Here is an 18,097-nt window from a genome sequence, read left to right on the forward strand (position 1 = left end):
TAATTGGCCGTAACAAAGGAGATACAATAAACATACTTGAGAGCCTTTTAAAAGGGGTTGGTCTCTAGCCAAAGATAACACTGCAAATATTACTAACAGTGGTCAGCAAAACGTGCTAACAAAATTACAGCTTATTACATTTATTTTCTATGTAGATATTTTCCAATACAAATCATTTTTGATCCAGCTATTAAAACTGACTTTAATGTTCAATATGTAACATAAATGCGTCTTTAATCCCTTTAGTGTTTAGCATTTTTTATATAATTTGTCTAACTAGATCATTTAAAAATATATCAGAGGGTTAATTATTTATACGTTTCTAACTGATTATTTTGAAAAGCCGACGGAATACAGGGCTTATGGAAGATGATGAAGAACCAATTGTTGAAGATGTAATGATGTCCTCAGAGGGAAGAATTGAAGACCTTAACGAGGGCATGGATTTTGATACAATGGATATAGATTTGGTAAGCTGATCATTCTATTTCTCTCGTTTTGATTTGAAATTTGTATGCAGAATTAAGAAATTAATTTGTTCATTTGTATCCTTAGCCACCATCGAAAAACAGACGAGAGAGAACAGAACTTAAACCTGATTACTTTGATCCAGCTTCTATCATGGATGAATCTGTAAGCCTAACATATATTATACCTGCTATACTAAAAATTATAAAATAAAACATATAGGGCCAGAGGACATCATTCCAGCTGTCTGTTTCCTCCTCCTAATATTTTGGACAACCTTTTACAGCTGTAGTGAAAACACCTAGTGTTCTTTTGTAGAGATTATAGATTTTTAGAATGGTTGCATACAGTATGAATATTAATTGCAGTTATTGCTATAAAAATATTTATTAATGATATTGCTTGCACAAACGTATCCTCTCCTTTTAAATGGGAAAAAGAGTACTCCCTGGATGGATGGTAGAAATGTCATCAGTTCAAGAAGATATATTTGTGGAGCCCCTTGTCAGTCATGTTTCCACTAAATTGTGACATGTTGATGCTCATATGAAATGAAGCATGAGTACTTTTCTCTTTTTTTTGTTTTGTTTTGTTTTAAGCAAAGGAAACGCACAGGACATGCTATTCAGAATTTTGTTCTTTATTTGCAAGATACAAACACTATTAAATGTTTGAAATATATTTGCTCTTCACTAATGCTTCTATTGAAAAAACAAACAAAAAAATTGCACAAGAAAAGTTTGTTAAAGCTGTTTGTAAATGTAGTTTTGTGTTAACAAGGCAAAATTATTGCTTGTTTCAAGAATTGTAATTTTAAAAATTTGGCACTTGGTGGCAGTAAAGCATAGATTGCATAGTTCTCTCATTCATATTAAATATATACATTTCATTTTCCCCTTCTGTTCAGTGGCATTTTTTGCAGCATGTCATTATGGACTTTACTTTATGCTTTTACTTTACTTTGCCATTTCTATCTTTCCCATTGTTTACATTCTTGTACATTCCTAACTATTTCATTTGTTTTTCTTTTCCCTAGGTTCTTGGGGTTTCAATGTTTTAATACCAGTTCATCAATCAACTCTGTGGTGATTTTTTTTTTTTTGTGATTTTATTTTATTTTTTTAGGAAGAGGAAGTTTTTAATGACAAATTTGTGTTTGATACAGTGAAATTCTGTACAGATTTTTTTTCTCTAAGGAGAATTTGAACTGCTTACCACGATTAAGTGCATTGAAGGCAGTTTTGTTTGCCTATAAAAATAAAGGACAAGTAAATCATTTGAAAATAAGCTACATGTTTTGGGAAATATTCTTTATTTATCTATTTTAATTTACCAAATTCTTATTCCCCTTTAAATCAGATGTATTATTTTTTTTCTTTTAAAATTAAGCTTTTCTGTTGTGTTAGCCTTACCAGATCATAATGAGGTTATGCATGGATTCCATTTCATAAATTAACTTACTGAGTTCTTAAATAACTACATTTATTGGTGTTATTTTTCAGATTTGTATATTATTTGGTTTATTGTAATGGAAGAGAAGCCTTACTTGGATGGTTTTATTGATATACATTCAAAGATTAACTACCCAAATGTGTCAAACCATAACCATGCTTGATCATTAATAGCCCTTTAGAAGTTTGCTTGTCCTTTAAACAAATGTATTGTTGTGAAATTCCTTCCAGTAGTGCCACTGTATTTTGTCTCCAAATAAAAGAAGCTTATTGTAGTATGTTTGCAGAAAACAAAAATCTAAACAAAAAAATATACAGCTTATTAGATTGTGGGAATAGGGATCTAAATTTTAAATAAAATGATATATAAATATATAAATATATATATATATATAAATTGGTGCTGATTTTATAATTGCGCAGTTTTAGGTTTTTCTTACTTTTAAATTCCAACTTAAAAATTATGAGGTTTCAGAAATATAATGAAAGTTTTAAAAATGTTTTAAAATAGTTGAAGCGTAAAAACTCGCTTTAAAATGATTTTTAAATTTGTATTTTATATTTGTTTATCTGTCTTTGCAAGAAGTCTTCAGGTTGAATATACTTCCAGCAGGTTACAGTACATTTATTACGTTTTTAAAGTAGTTGTAACAGGCCAATCATACACACCTATCATTATTCTTTTAGAGCTACTGTTTGCTTGAAACACTATCCTGAGTTCTGAACTAATGCTGTTTGTTTCAGTGAATACATTTCTTGCCACCCAACATCAATTCATTTTGCAAGGCTTAGGCAGCTAGACATTAAATTTTAACTTATATTTCTTGTGTATATTTTATTTTGTCAGTTGTCTTTTATTTTTTGAGGTTTTAAATCATTCCATGCCTTATACTTTTAATACACAAACTTCTCTTGTGTTAAAAAAATAAAAAAATAAAAAAATAAGGAAGAGTCAAAACGAACATTATAACAATCATGTTTAGGCTGTGGTAGCCAAAAACCATAAATTAACTAGAAAATTGTATAATGTTTTGAACCTCTTAGGCCTAGCAAAAACCTTACCTGTTTGTATCATGTTGCATAAATATTCACGTCTGAAAATACTGCCTACATTTTCTTCACACCACTGCATTTTAGAACTGCTGAGAGGACTGTGTATATACAATTTTAAAATTAAGTTGATTTCTTTCTTACTCTTGGAGGAGTATATCTTTGTGAAAGCAGTTCTTACAACTTTGTTTTCAAACAGATAAAATGTTTTATATATTTAACTAAACCTGTTGTCCTCCTCATTCTCTTGTCCTCTGTACTGTTTTCTGATTTGTATTTATGTCTTGAGACAGTAACTTTTTGAATAAAAACAAACCTACAGTACTTGACTCATTTTATTTCAATTTTTAAAATGTATGTATGATACAATATGCTTATTTATTGCAATACATTTAAAAAATGCACGCACTGGCACAAACTCAGGCATTTGTACATATTTGTGTTTAATTTACACATGCAACATACATCCAGGTTTAAAAAACATTCTAAAAATTGTTGAATTTTTTTATTCACAAACTAAAAAGAAATAGCTTATTTATTTTATAAGATGTTGAGAGTCCAAAAGCCATCACATATGCAATTAAAGTCCAGTCCTACAGATAGATGCACAACACCCCATACAACAGAGCTTTAATCCCTCCCACTTTCCTCAGTTAATTGTTTTTCTCCAGCAAGGAGTGATGGTAAAACTTGCTCATCTACATTTCAATTGAAAGGAGTTCTCTAACTAATCTAAGACCCACTATCCCCCTAAGAGATCCAGGGATAGTACTGATGGGTGTAAAGTAGTACATTGGCAGTGAGAGTAATTCTCCTGCAGGAGTTTGTCATTTGCCTTCCACAGGTGTCGCAGGGACTTGTCCTGCAACCTTATACTGTTGGTGTGTGTAGAAGGACTCCTTCCTTAGATCCTGATTCAAATAGAACATGCACATTTAAGCTACTTTCTTTTACAAAGATATGACGAGTCCACGGATTCATCCTTGTGGGATATTAACCTCCTGCTAACAGGAAGTGGCAAAGAGCACCACAGCAGAGCTGTTATATAACTGCTCCCTTAGCTCCTCCCCCCAGTCATTCTCTTTGCCTATGCTAGTAATAGGAAGGGTAAAGTGATAGTGGTGATAAAATTATAGTTTTAATTTCTTCAATCAAGATGTTTTTTATTTTTAAATGATACCGGTGAGTACTATTTGACTCAGGGGGGATTTGGAAGATTTTCCCCTGAAATTGATGATCTTAGCGGCAGTTACTAAGATCAATTATGGTTCCCACAGATGTGAAGGTCATATGGGAAAAATCTTCAGTGTGGAGAACAGTCTCGTGCAGCAAGCAGAATTTGAGGTATTTTTTCAGCCTTTTTATTTCTGAGGAGAGTTAATATATTAGAACTGGCTGATTGGGTTCCTCATAGTGGGAACAGGGTAAGCAGTAGTCCTATATACAAAAGGGTGTTACTGTACTCATGGGTGTTTGTTTTCTAATACTTTTTCACTCAAAGTCAGCATATAATTAAAACACTGGGACATATTATTAAGTCTTTATTATATTTTTAAACAAAAGGATGACTTTTATTGTGTTTTTGGGGACCACATGGCAGTTTAAAACCTTTCTCATGAGGCAGTTTAAATTTTAGTGCAACCTCCATTGTGGGCAGGGCCTAGTTTACACTGAAGGAGACAGACATTTGCTCCGGTTGGGCCCTATCTGTGTTCTGTACTATCAGGATTGGTGTTGATTCATTTGGCAGTGTTCTGGGGGCAGGTAGGCGAGATGCAGGGGTCTTATTTAGCAAAGTGTAATTTTTTTGCTTAAATGTTCCTCTAAAGTGTAAATTACTACTCTTGCATTTGGGATGCAATAATTTTTGGCAACTCTGCATTTATATTCATAGTTTTTTAACGTTTATAGGCTACTTAAGTGTGTTTGAAAAATAATTGTGCGCTTTTATTTCTTAAAGGCGCAGTACCCGTTTTTGTTTTTTTTTTACAAAAAAGTCTTTACCAACTGTTGTGGTTATTACTACTTTGTTTAACATGGCTGACATTGAGGAAACTCATTGCTCTATGTGTTTAGAAGCCATTATGGAACCCCCTCTTACATTTTGTACCTCTTGTACTGATAGAGCCTTACACTGTAAAGAACATATTTTAGGAAATGAAAGTATGTCTAAGGATGATTCTCAGACTGAAGAGAATCAGGATATGCCATCTAATTCTCGTCAAGTGTCCCAAATTTTAACACCCACACAAGTGACACCTAGTACATCTAGTGCGTCTAATTCTTTTACTCTGCAAGATATGGCTTCAGTTATGTCAACTACACTGAGGTATTATCTAAACTGCCAGGTTTGCAGGGTAAACGCAGTAGGCCAGGTATTAACGTAAATACTGAACCCTCTGATGCTTTAGTAGCCATTTCCGATGTACCCTCACAATGCTCTGAATTGGGGGTTAGGGAATTATTGTCTGAGGGAGAACTTTCAGATTCAGGGAATGTGTTACCTCAGACAGATACGGACTTAGCGTCCTTTAAATTTAAACTTGAGCACCTTCGCCTGTTGCTAATTTCAGAAATTATAAAAAAGGAATGGGATAGACCAGATAAATCTGGATCAAGAGACCAGAGACACTCTTCTTTGGTGGTTGTCACAGGATCATCTGTCCCAGGGAATGTGCTTCCGCAGTCCATCATGGGTTATAGTGACAACGGGCGCCAGCCTCTTGGGCTGGGGTGCAGTCTGGAATTCCCTGAAGGCTCAGGGAACTTGGACTCTGACGGAGTCTCAATTACTAATCAATATTCTAGAACTGAGAGCAATATTCAATGCGCTTCAGGCGTGGCCTCAGTTGGCACTGACCAAATTCATAAGATTCCAGTCGGACAATATCACAACTGTAGCATATATCAATCATCAGGGGGGAACAAGGAGTTCTCTTGCGATGATAGAGGTATCAAAGATAATCCGATGGGCAGAGAATCACTTGCCATCTATCAGCAATCTATATCCTAGGAGTAGAGAACTGGGAAGCAGATTTTCTAAGTCGTCAGACTTTTCATCCGGGGGAGTGGGAACTCCATCCGGAGGTGTTTGCATCATTGACTCAACAATGGGGCACACTGGAATTGGATCTAATGGCATCTCGACAGAATGCCAAACTTCCACATAACGGGTCCAGGTCAAGGGATCCTCAGGCTGTACTGATAGATGCTCTAGCAGTACCTTGGTCGTTCAACCTGGCTTATGTGTTTCCTCCTTTTCCTCTCCTAGCCCGTGTGATTGTGAGAATCAAACAGGAGAGAGCTTCAGTAATTCTAATAGCGCCTGCGTGGCCACGCAGGACTTGGTATGCGGATCTAGTGGACATGTCGTCTCTACCTCCGTGGAAACTACCGTTGAGGCAGGAAATTTTCATTCAAGGTCCGTTCCAACATCCAAATCTAACTTCTCTGCAGCTAACTGCCTGGAGATTGAACGCTTGATTTTATCATAGCGGGGATTCTCTGAGTCGGTCATTGATACTCTGATTCAGGCTCGCAAGCCTGTCACTAGAAAGATTTACCATAAGATATGGCGTAAATATCTTTATTGGTGCGAATCCAAGGGCTACTCATGGAGTAAGATTAGGATTCCTAGGATTTTGTCCTTTCTCCAAGAAGGATTGGAGGAGGAGTTATCTGCTAGTTCTTTAAAAAGGACAAATTTCTGCTTTGTCAGTTTTATTACACAAGCGTCTGGCGGATGTCCCAGACGTTCAGTCTTTTTTTCCGGCTTTAATCAGAATCAAGCCTGTGTTTAAACCTGTTGCTCCGCCATAGAGTCTGAATTTTGTTCTTAATATTCTTCAAGGGGTTCCGTTTGAACCCATGCATTCCATAGATATTAAGCTGTTATCTTGGAAAGTTTTGTTTTTAGTTGCTAACTCTTCTGCTCGAAGAGTTTCTGAGCTTTCTGCTTTACAATGTGATTTGCCTTATCTTATATTCCATTCTGATAAGGTGGTTTTGCGCACTAAACCTGGATTTCTTCCTAAGGTTGTTTCAAATAAGAATATTAATCAGGAAATTGTTGTTCCTTCCTTGTGTCCTAATCCTTCTTCTAAGAAGGAACGTCTATTACATAACTTGGATTTGGTTCGCGCTTTGAAGTTTTACTTACAAGCAACCAAGGATTTCCGACAAACATCTTCTCTTTTTGTTTATTCTGGAAAGCGTAGGGGTCAAAAAGCTACAGCTACCTCTCTCTCTTTTTGGCTGAAAAGCATCATCCGCCTGGCATACAAGACTGCTGGACAGCAGCCTCCTGAAAAAATTACGGCTCATTCCAAGAGCTGTGACTTCCACATGGGCTTTTAAAAATTATGCTTCTGTTGAACAGATTTCTAAGACTGCGACTTGGTCCTGCCTTCATACTTTTTCCAAATTTTACAAATTTGATACTTTTGCTTCTTCGGGGGCTGTTTTGGGGAGAAAGGTTCTTCAAGCAGTGGTGCCTTCCGTCTAGGTCTCTGTCTTGTCCCTCCTGTTCATCCGTGTCCTGTTGCTTTGGTATTGTATCCCACAAGTAAGGATGAATCCGTGGACTCGTCATATCTTTGTAAAAGAAAAGGAAATTTATGCTTACCTGATAAATTTATTTCTTTTACGATATGACGAGTCCACGGCCGCCCTGTCATTTTAAGACAGAATTTATTTTATTTTTAAAACTACAGTCACCTCTGCACCTTTTTAGCTTTTCCTTTCTCTTCTTTCTCTTCCTGTATCTCCGGTCGAATGACTGGGGGGAGGAGCTAAGGGAGCAGTTATATAACAGCTCTTCTGTGGTGCTCTTTGCCACTTCCTGTTAGGAGGATAAAATCCCACAAGTAAGGATGAATCCGTGGACTCGTCATATCGTAAAAGAAATACAGTTATCAGGTAAGCATAAATTTCCTTTTTTATTATACTCCTATTATCAATTTTTCTTCATTCTCTTGGTCTCTTTATTTAAAAAAGCAAGAATGTAAGCATAGGATTCGGACCATTTTTTCCAATGTACTTCTATTATTTAATTTGCTTTCTTCTCTTGTTATCCTTTGCTGAAATGTTTATCTAGGAAAGTTCATGAGCAGCAAAGAATCTAGGTTCTAGTTGCTGATTGGTGGATGCATATATATACCGATTGTCATTGGCTCATGCATGTGTTTAACCAGAAGTGCATTGCTTCTCATTGAACAAAGCATATCAGGAGAGCGAAAAAAAATTGTTAATAGGAGTAAATTAAAAAGTTGCTTAAAATGTCCTGCGCTATCTGAATCATTAAAGAAAAATGTTGGGTTTCATATCCCTTTAAGCACATACCCGAGCTCTTGTCCTCATTCTCAGCAGGCTCTTAGATGATCAGGAACATTTCTTAAGCCGAGGAGCTAATTTTCAGAAGTTTCTGAACTTCCTAATGTGTGGACCTTAGGGAGTTACATTTCTTCTGTTAAGTGTGATCAGTCCACGGGTCATCATTACTTGTGGGATATTAACTGCTCCCCTACAGGAAGTGCAAGAGGATTCACCCAGCAGAGTTGCTATATAGCTCCTCCCCTCTACGTCACCCCCAGTCATTCTCTTGCACCCAACGACTAGATAGGATGTGTGAGAGGACTAGGTGATATATTTAGTTTTTATATCTTCAATCAAAAGTTTATTTTATAATAGCACCGGAGTGTGTTATTCCTTCTCTGGTAGAATTTGAAGAAGAATCTACCTGAGTTTTTCTATGATTTTAGCCGGAGTAGTTAAGATCATATTGCTGTTTCTCGGCCATCTGAGGAGAGGTAAACTTCAGATCAGGGGACAGCAGGCAGATTAATCTGCAAAGAGGTATGTAGCAGTTTATTATTTTCTGACATGGAATTGATGAGAAAATCCTGCCATACCGTTATAATGTAAACTCAGCCTTGAATGCAGTAGATGTAGCTGATATCAGGCTGTCATGTATGTATATTTTACACTTCAGTTTTCTGGGAAATGGTACTTCTCTGGCTTTTAAACTGTATACATAGACTTAACCTATTTTGCAGGGACTTGCAATAGGTTTTAAATGACAATTAATTATTGAGGTAAAACGTTTTTTTGCTGGCATGTAAAAACGTTTTTTTCTCTGAGGTACTGGGTGAAAAAATGTTTTGGGCACTTTTTTTCCACTTGGCAATAGTTTTGATTTAAATTAGAGCAGTTCACTGATCCCTCTCACTGTTATGTGTGTGGGGGAGGGGCCATTTTGGTGCTTTCACTATGCATCAGAAAAAACTCAGTCAGAGATTCATTTTCTTCCTGCATGATCCGGTTCATCTCTACAGAGTTCAGGGATCTCCAAAGCCTTTTTTGAGGGAAGTAATCATTCACAGCAGAGCTGTGCTGATTGTATTGACTGTGATAAAAAAAAAAAAAAAAAAAAAACGTTTATTTGTGTATTTTTTTTCTGCTGCCTGGGTTAGTTATCATTTGCTGAGGGGAACAATCCTTTGCTAAAACTGTATATTCTGACAAAGATTGATGCTATAACTTAATTATTTTATCTGTTATAATATTTTCTGTGCTTCTTAAAGGCACAGTTCGTTTTCATATTATTTGTAAATTACTTTGAAAAGTATTTCCAAGTTGCTGTTTATTTGCTAGTGTGTTAAACATGTCTGATTCAGAGGAATATCTCTGTGCTATATGTGTTAATGCCAAAGTGGAACCCAATAGAAATTTATGTACTAAATGTATTGATGCTACTTTAAAAAATAGTCAATCTGTACAAATTGAACATATTTCACCAAACAACGAGGGGAGAGTTATGCCGACTAACTCGCCTCACGTGTCAGTACCTGCATCTCCCGCTCAGGAGGTGCGTGATATTGTAGCGCCGAGTGCATCTGGGCGGCCATTACAAATCACATTACAAGATATGGCTACTGTTATGACTGAAGTTTTGGCTAAACTACCAGAACTAAGAGGTAAATGTGATCACTCTGGGATGAGAACAGAGTGCGCTGATAATGCAAGGGCCATGTCTGATACTGCGTCACAGTTTGCAGAACGTGAAGACGGAGAGCTTCATTCTGTGGGTGACGGTTCTGATCCAAATAAACTGGACTCAGACATTTCAAATTTTAAATTTAAGCTTGAGAACCTCCGTGTGTTACTAGGGGAGGTATTAGCGGCTCTGAATGATTGTAACACAGTTGCAATCCCAGAAAAAATGTGTAGGTTGGATAAATATTTAGCGGTACCGACGAGTACTGACGTTTTTCCTATACCTAAGAGACTTACTGACATTGTTACTAAGGAGTGGGATAGACCCGGTGTGCCTTTCTCACCCCCTCCTATATTCAGAAAAATGTTTCCAATAGACGCCGCCACACGGGACTTATGGCAAATGGTCCCTAAGGTGGAGGGAGCAGTTTCTACTTTAGCTAAGCGTACCACTATCCCAGTGGAGGATAGCTGTGCTTTTTCAGATCCAATGGATAAAAAATTAGAGGGTTACCTTAAGAAAATGTTTGTTCAACAAGGGTTTATATTGCAACCTCTTGCATGTATTGCGCCTGTCACGGCTGCAGCAGCATTTTGGTTTGAGTCTCTGGAAGAGACACTTCAATCATCCACACTAGATGACATCACACACAAACTTAAATTCCTTAAGTTAGCTAATTCATTTATTTCAGATGCCGTAGTACATTTAACTAAACTTGCGGCTAAAAATTCAGGATTCGCCATTCAGGCACGCAGAGCTCTGTGGCTAAAATCCTGGTCAGCTGATGTTACGTCTAAATCTAAATTGCTTAATATTCCTTTCAAAGGGCAGACCTTATTCGGGCCCGGCTTGAAAGAGATTATTGATGACATTACAGGAGGTAAAGGTCATGCCCTGCCTCAGGACAAGGCCAAAGCCAAGGCTAGACAGTCCAATTTTCGTTCCTTTCGTAATTTCAAAGCAGGAGCAGCATCAACTTCCTCTGCACCAAAACAGGAAGGAGCTGTTGCTCGCTACAGACAAGGCTGGAAACCTAACCAGTCCTGGAACAGGGGCAAACAGGCCAGAAAACCTGCTGCTGCCCCTAAGACAGCATGAATTGAGGGCCCCCGATCCGGGACCGGATCTAGTGGGGGGCAGACTTTCCCTCTTCGCCCAGGCTTGGGCAAGAGATGTTCAGGATCCCTGGGCGTTAGAGATCATATCTCAGGGATACCTTCTGGACTTCAAATCCTCTCCCCCAAGAGGGAGATTTCATCTGTCAAGGTTGTCAACAAACCTAACAAAGAAGGAAGCGTTTCTACGCTGCGTACAAGATCTTTTATTAATGGGAGTGATCCATCCAGTTCCGCGGTTGGAACAAGGACAAGGGTTTTACTCAAATCTGTTTGTAGTTCCCAAAAAGAGGGAACCTTCAGGCCAATCTTGGATTTAAAGATCCTAAACAAATTCCTAAGAGTTCCATCGTTCAAGATGGAAACTATTCGAACAATTTTGCCCATGATCCAAGAGGGTCAGTACTTGACCACAGTGGATTTAAAGGATGCTTACCTTCACATACCGATTCACAGAAGTCATTACCGGTATCTAAGGTTTGCCTTTTTAGACAGGCATTACCAGTTTGTAGCTCTTCCATTCGGACTGGCTACGGCTCCAAGAATCTTCACAAAGGTTCTGGGCACTCTTCTGGCGGTACTAAGACCGCGAGGAATTTCAGTAGCTCCGTACTTAGACGACATACTGATACAAGCTTCAAGCTTTCAAACTGCCAAATCTCATACAGAGATAGTACTGGCATTTCTAAGGTCGCATGGATGGAAAGTGAACGAAGAGAAAAGTTCTCTCTTTCCACTCACAAGAGTTCCCTTCCTGGGGACTCTGATAGATTCTGTAGAAATGAAGATTTACCTGACAGAGGACAGGTTAACAAAACTTCAAAATGCATGCCGTGTCCTTCATTCCATTCAAGAGACCAGAAATTCTCTTCTATGGTGGCTTTATCGGCCACATCTGTCCAGGGGAATGCCATTCAGCAGGCCAGACTGGTCAATTGTAACAACAGACGCCAGCCTACTAGGTTGGGGCGCTGTCTGGAATTCTCTGAAGGCTCAGGGACTATGGAATCAGGAGGAGAGTCTTCTTCCAATAAACATTCTGGAATTGAGAGCAGTCCTCAATGCTCTTCTGGCTTGGCCCCAGTTAGCAACTCGGGGGTTCATCAGGTTCCAGTCGGACAACATCACGACTGTAGCTTATATCAACCATCAGGGAGGGACAAGAAGCTCCCTAGCAATGATGGAAGTATCGAAGATAATTCGCTGGGCAGAGTCTCACTCTTGCCACCTGTCTGCAATCCACATCCCGGGAGTGGAGAACTGGGAGGCGGATTTCTTAAGTCGTCAGACTTTTCATCCGGGGGAGTGGGAACTTCATCCAGAGGTCTTTGCCCAAATACTTCCACGTTGGGGCAAACCAGAGATAGATCTCATGGCGTCTCGACAGAACGCCAAGCTTCCGCGCTACGGGTCCAGATCCAGGGATCCGGGAGCGGTCCTGATAGATGCCTTGACAGCACCATGGACCTTCAGGATGGCTTATGTGTTTCCACCTTTCCCGATGCTTCCTCGATTGATTGCCAGAATCAAACAGGAGAAAGCATCAGTGATTCTAATAGCGCCTGCATGGCCACGCAGGACTTGGTATACAGATCTGGTGGACATGTCATTCTGTCCACCTTGGTCGTTACCTCTGAAACAGGACCTTCTGATTCAGGGTCCTTTCAAACATCAAAATCTAACTTCTCTGAAGCTGACTGCTTGGAAATTGAACGCTTGATCTTATCAAAGCGTGGTTTTTCTGAGTCAGTTATTGATACCTTAATACAGGCTAGGAAGCCTGTCACCAGAAAGATTTACCATAAAATATGGCGTAAATACCTATATTGGTGCGAATCCAAAGGTTACTCTTGGAGTAAGGTTAGGATTCCTAGGATATTGTCTTTTCTACAAGAAGGTTTAGAAAAGGGGTTATCCGCTAGTTCCTTAAAGGGACAGATCTCAGCTCTGTCCATTCTGTTACACAAGCGTCTGTCAGAAGTTCCAGACGTTCAGGCTTTTTGTCAGGCTTTGGCCAGGATTAAACCTGTGTTTAAAGCTGTGGCTCCACCATGGAGTTTAAACCTTGTTCTTAACGTTTTACAGGGTGTTCCGTTTGAACCCCTTCATTCCATTGATATAAAGTTGTTATCTTGGAAAGTTCTATTTTTAATGGCTATTTCCTCGGCTCGAAGAGTCTCTGAGTTATCAGCCTTACATTGTGATTCTCCTTATTTGATTTTTCACTCGGATAAGGTAGTTCTGCGTACTAAGCCTGGGTTCTTACCTAAGGTAGTCACTAACAGGAATATCAATCAGGAGATTGTTGTTCCATCCTTGTGCCCAAATCCTTCTTCGAGGAAGGAACGTCTTTTGCACAATCTGGATGTAGTTCGTGCCCTTAAATTTTATTTACAGGCAACTAAAGATTTTCGACAAACGTCTTCCCTGTTTGTCGTTTACTCTGGTCAGAGGAGAGGTCAAAAAGCTTCTGCTACCTCTCTCTCTTTTTGGCTTCGTAGCATAATTCGTTTAGCTTATGAGACTGCTGGACAGCAGCCTCCTGAAAGAATTACAGCTCATTCCACTAGAGCTGTGGCTTCCACTTGGGCCTTTAAGAATGAGGCCTCTGTTGAACAGATTTGCAAGGCTGCAACTTGGTCTTCGCTTCATACTTTTTCCAAATTTTACAAATTTGACACTTTTGCTTCCTCGGAGGCTATTTTTGGGAGAAAGGTTCTTCAGGCAGTGGTTCCTTCTGTATAAAGAGCCTGCCTATCCCTCCCGTCATCCGTGTACTTTTGCTTTGGTATTGGTATCCCACAAGTAATGATGACCCGTGGACTGATCACACTTAACAGAAGAAAACATAATTTATGCTTACCTGATAAATTCCTTTCTTCTGTAGTGTGATCAGTCCACGGCCCGCCCTGTTTTTTAAGGCAGGTAAATATTTTTTAAATTATACTCCAGTCACCACTACACCCTTGGCTTCTCCTTTCTCGTTGGTCCTTGGTCGAATGACTGGAGGTGACGTAGAGGGGAGGAGCTATATAGCAACTCTGCTGGGTGAATCCTCTTGCACTTCCTGTAGGGGAGCAGTTAATATCCCACAAGTAATGATGACCCGTGGACTGATCACACTACAGAAGAAAGGAATTTATCAGGTAAGCATAAATTATGTTTTTCCTTCTATTGGCAGTGAGAGTCCATGAGAGCATATTCTTAACCTATGGGAATTACTCTCCCTGGCCACCAGGAGGAGTCAAAGACAACTTAAACAAGACTAAAAATATCCCGCCCACTTCCCCTACCCTCCCAGTAGTTATTTGCCTGGTATCATTGAGGTAGGCAGAAAGAGATGCTCTTTTTAAAAAATAAAAATAAAGTTTAACATGGGTTAGCTTTCTTGGATCATATATCCATTTAAAATCTCAATGGCGTATTGGTATACACTGGTTGACACTGGGTCTCTAATGCCTCTTTCCGGTTTAACCTAAATCCCCTGTCTGATAACTGGTTGTGTTTCACACTAAATTACATACTTATCATTGGTAAGTATCCCTTCTTTCATTGCAACTTGTCTAATAAAGAGGTGGTATTGTCTTATCCCTGCATCTAAATAGTGTAATGTGCATACCCTTGATGACAGGCAGTATCATGCCGTTAGCACCCGCTGGTTTCAAGCCATAGTAAGACATTATGGCTGAGAGTGGTGTGCTTTATGTGCGCTGATATGCAGTCCTAGTTTGGACATTATAAAGCCGCGACTTGTTACTTAACGGGTTTGTTATACGGCTGCACTAGACATTGTTACCGGTCCTGTGCTTACCTAGTTCACGTTTGTGCAGACCCGCCCATGGTTTGGTAGGGCATGTCATTACTATAGACTGCAGGCCTTTACTTGGTACAGGGCGGGGAGGCTTTCACGCCATTTCCGCCCCAGAGCCACCGCACAACAGTCCTGTGGGAGAGCGGTAGCAGCACAACTCGGCCGGACCAGAACTAGAAAGGGCTATTAAGGTGACACTTGTTTGGTGCATTGGAACCATTATACCCCACTGTGAGGTTTACGATTGTTATGACAATCTTTTTTACTCTCAGCATATAATGGACGACTATTCTAATAGAGAGTCCGGAGGAACTTCCTCGGTAAACTATATTGACAACAGTGAATGCATCAAAAAATAGACTTAAGTGACCAGCGCCAAAAAATATAAATTACTACAAACTCCAACTAGAAAAAATAGGTTACCCTCAAAGACCTACAGGACTAATCAATATAAAACACAAAGCACTAGGGAGCGCTGAAACCAGCTTAAGAGTAAGGATTATAGAATATTTATAATAATAAAACACCTAACCTGATACTAATATGATACTACTATAATAGGCAATATGTATAATACATGTAAATATAAATTGTGAATTATGAATTATGTGTGAAAAAAATCTTTTCAAAATTGGAAAAAATTATATATGAAAAAAAATTCGATGTGAAAAAATTCAATTCTATAGAAGATGCCAGCAACAAATACTAGAATCGCATATCTATATATAAAAAACTTTATTACAATATAGGTCGACCTATTCAAGACATACAATAATAAATCACAAAATTAAGAAAAAAAGAAAATTAGTATAAAAAACTCCTAAAACCAAAAGTTCATGCACAAGAAACAGTTCCCAGGAGTGGACGATTTTTCGGCTTGTTACTATGTGGACCCACGCTCATACAAGGATGCTGTTCTGTGTATAGTTGTAAGAGGAGCGTTCCCAGGACAAAAGAGGCAGTCGCAGCCAATGATGGTATTTCCCCTACGGACAAGGAATCCTCTTAGTATATGTCACACAGCAAATAGCAGGGGAAGTTACATCCGTACTTACATAATAATAAGCAGCAACCGTCTCCAAACTTGAACCAACGATCTGTGGACACACCTTCCAATAGTAACCATTGGCCACTGGAAACAGAAAAGCTTTAACAGGGAAAAGCAATTAGATATACTAGGCTAGAAACCCGGTGAATTTTTTGCAGCTTTCTTTTACAGGATATGCATTCTCGCTCCCAAGGCCTGTTTACAATGGCCAATACTGCACAAAAAACACCTAACAGAGGGTTATTCAGCCACAAGATATCTGCACCAATAAAAAACTCCAAAGGTGTAGGAGTTGGTTTAAAATAGAGCAACGCGTTTCAAAATGTAATATCTTTTTCAAGCTCTCAAAAAGATAGTACATTTTGAAACGTGTTGCTCTATTTGCTCTATTTTAAACTAACTCCTACACCTTTGGAGTTTTTTATTTGTGCAGATATCTTGTGGCTGAATAACCCTCTGTTAGGTGTTTTTTGTGCAGTATTGGCCATTGTAAACAGGCCTTGGGAGCGAGACTGCATATCCTGTAAAAGAAAGCTGCAAAAAATTCACCGGGTTTCTAGCCTAGTATATCTAATTGCTTTTCCCTGTTAAAGCTTTTCTGTTTCCAGTGGCCATTGGTTACTATTGGAAGGTGTGTCCACAGATCGTTGGTTCAAGTTTGGAGGCCAGTTGCTGCTTATTATTATGTAAGTACGGATGTAACTTCCCCTGCTATTTGCTGTGTGACATATACTAAGAGGATTCCTTGTCCGTAGGGGAAATACCATCATTGGCTGCGACTGCCTCTTTTGTCCTGGGAACGCTCCTCTTACAACTATACACAGAACAGCATCCTTGTATGAGCGTGGGTCCACATAGTAACAAGCCGAAAAATCGTCCACTCCTGGGAACTGTTTCTTGTGCATGAACTTTTGGTTTTAAGGAGTTTTTTATACTAATTTTCTTTTTTTCTTAATTTTGTGATTTATTATTGTATGTCTTGAATAGGTCGACCTATATTGTAATAAAGTTTTTTATATATAGATATGCGATTCTAGTATTTGTTGCTGGCATCTTCTATAGAATTGAATTTTTTTCATATATAATTTTTTCCAATTTTGAAAAGATTTTTTTCACACATAATTCACAATTTATATTTACATGTATTATACATATTGCCTATTATAGTAGTATCATATTAGTATCAGGTTAGGTGTTTTATTATTATATATATATTCTATAATCCTTACTCTTAAACTGGTTTCAGCGCTCCCTAGTGCTTTGTGTTTTATATTCAACAGTGAATGCATGCCTTGCAAAAAAATTACTGTAAATTCTCTGGCACAACTATGTAATTGCTGCCTAACTTATGTCCTGACGTCTTTTTCAGTTGGCCCAATTGGATAGACAGCAGAGGAGCTCCCGCATGCCCTGTTACCAGCAGGTTCTGCTGCAGCTTCTCAGGCTTCGGCTGATACAGACAACCCTTTCCAACAGCCTATGAATGTGTTTTCAGTTGATTCAGAGAGTGGCCCAACCTCGCCTGGGGTATGCCTTTTACCCATTCACCTTATGGGGCCCGTATGCAGGCTGCTGGGTCTGCCGCCCTGCCTGCTAGCCAGGTATGAGTAAATAGGAAGAGAAAAGTTAAACATTGTTCTACAGCAGAGGCCACGACCAACTGTTATGGGCAGCCTTCTGAGGGCGAACCCTCAGTTAGCTCTGAAGGAGAACTTCCTTCCTCTGACCACTCTGCAAAAGAGTCGGAAGAGGATTTTGAGGAGGTTACGTTTAGGTTAAAAGTGGAGCAGCTCAGGATCCTGGGGGCCGCCAAGCTCTGTTGTGAATCTTTAGTGGACCTGATTACAGTGGGAATTTTGTTGGAGGAGATTCAGCAGATCCCTAAGCCTGGCAAATGCGTTCATCGGGGACACCATTCTGCAAATTTATTGGCATTAATTCAAAAAACTCTAGTTTGCGGTTCTGGCTAGGAGAGCCTTGTGGCTCAAATCATGGGCAGTGGATAATGTGTCTAAATCTAGACTACTATCTTTGTCTTTCAAGGTTAAGTCCATGTTCGGTCTGTGTCTGGACTCTATCATAGACACAGTCACAGGTGGAAAGTGAGCTTTCTTTCATGTAATTGGCAAGAGTCCATGAGCTAGTAACGTATGGGATATA

The 18,097-nt window shown here is 39.0% G+C and overlaps 1 protein-coding gene across 1 annotated transcript in view; it reads left to right on the forward strand.

Annotated features, from left to right (window-relative positions):
* Window positions 1-3,293, forward strand: part of STAG2 (stromal antigen 2) — an 848,979-nt gene extending 845,686 nt beyond the window's left edge. Inside the window, exons 33-35 of the mRNA XM_053699120.1 lie at window positions 344-470; window positions 556-633; window positions 1,505-3,293. Of these exons, the coding sequence (XP_053555095.1) occupies window positions 344-470; window positions 556-633; window positions 1,505-1,528 (229 nt within the window). The 3' untranslated portion in view covers window positions 1,529-3,293. The remainder of the gene's footprint in view (window positions 1-343; window positions 471-555; window positions 634-1,504) is intronic.
* Window positions 3,294-18,097: the final 14,804 nt, after the last annotated feature.

The sequence above is a fragment of the Bombina bombina genome, chromosome 1 (assembly GCF_027579735.1).
Source record: "Bombina bombina isolate aBomBom1 chromosome 1, aBomBom1.pri, whole genome shotgun sequence".
NCBI lineage: Eukaryota > Metazoa > Chordata > Amphibia > Anura > Bombinatoridae > Bombina > Bombina bombina.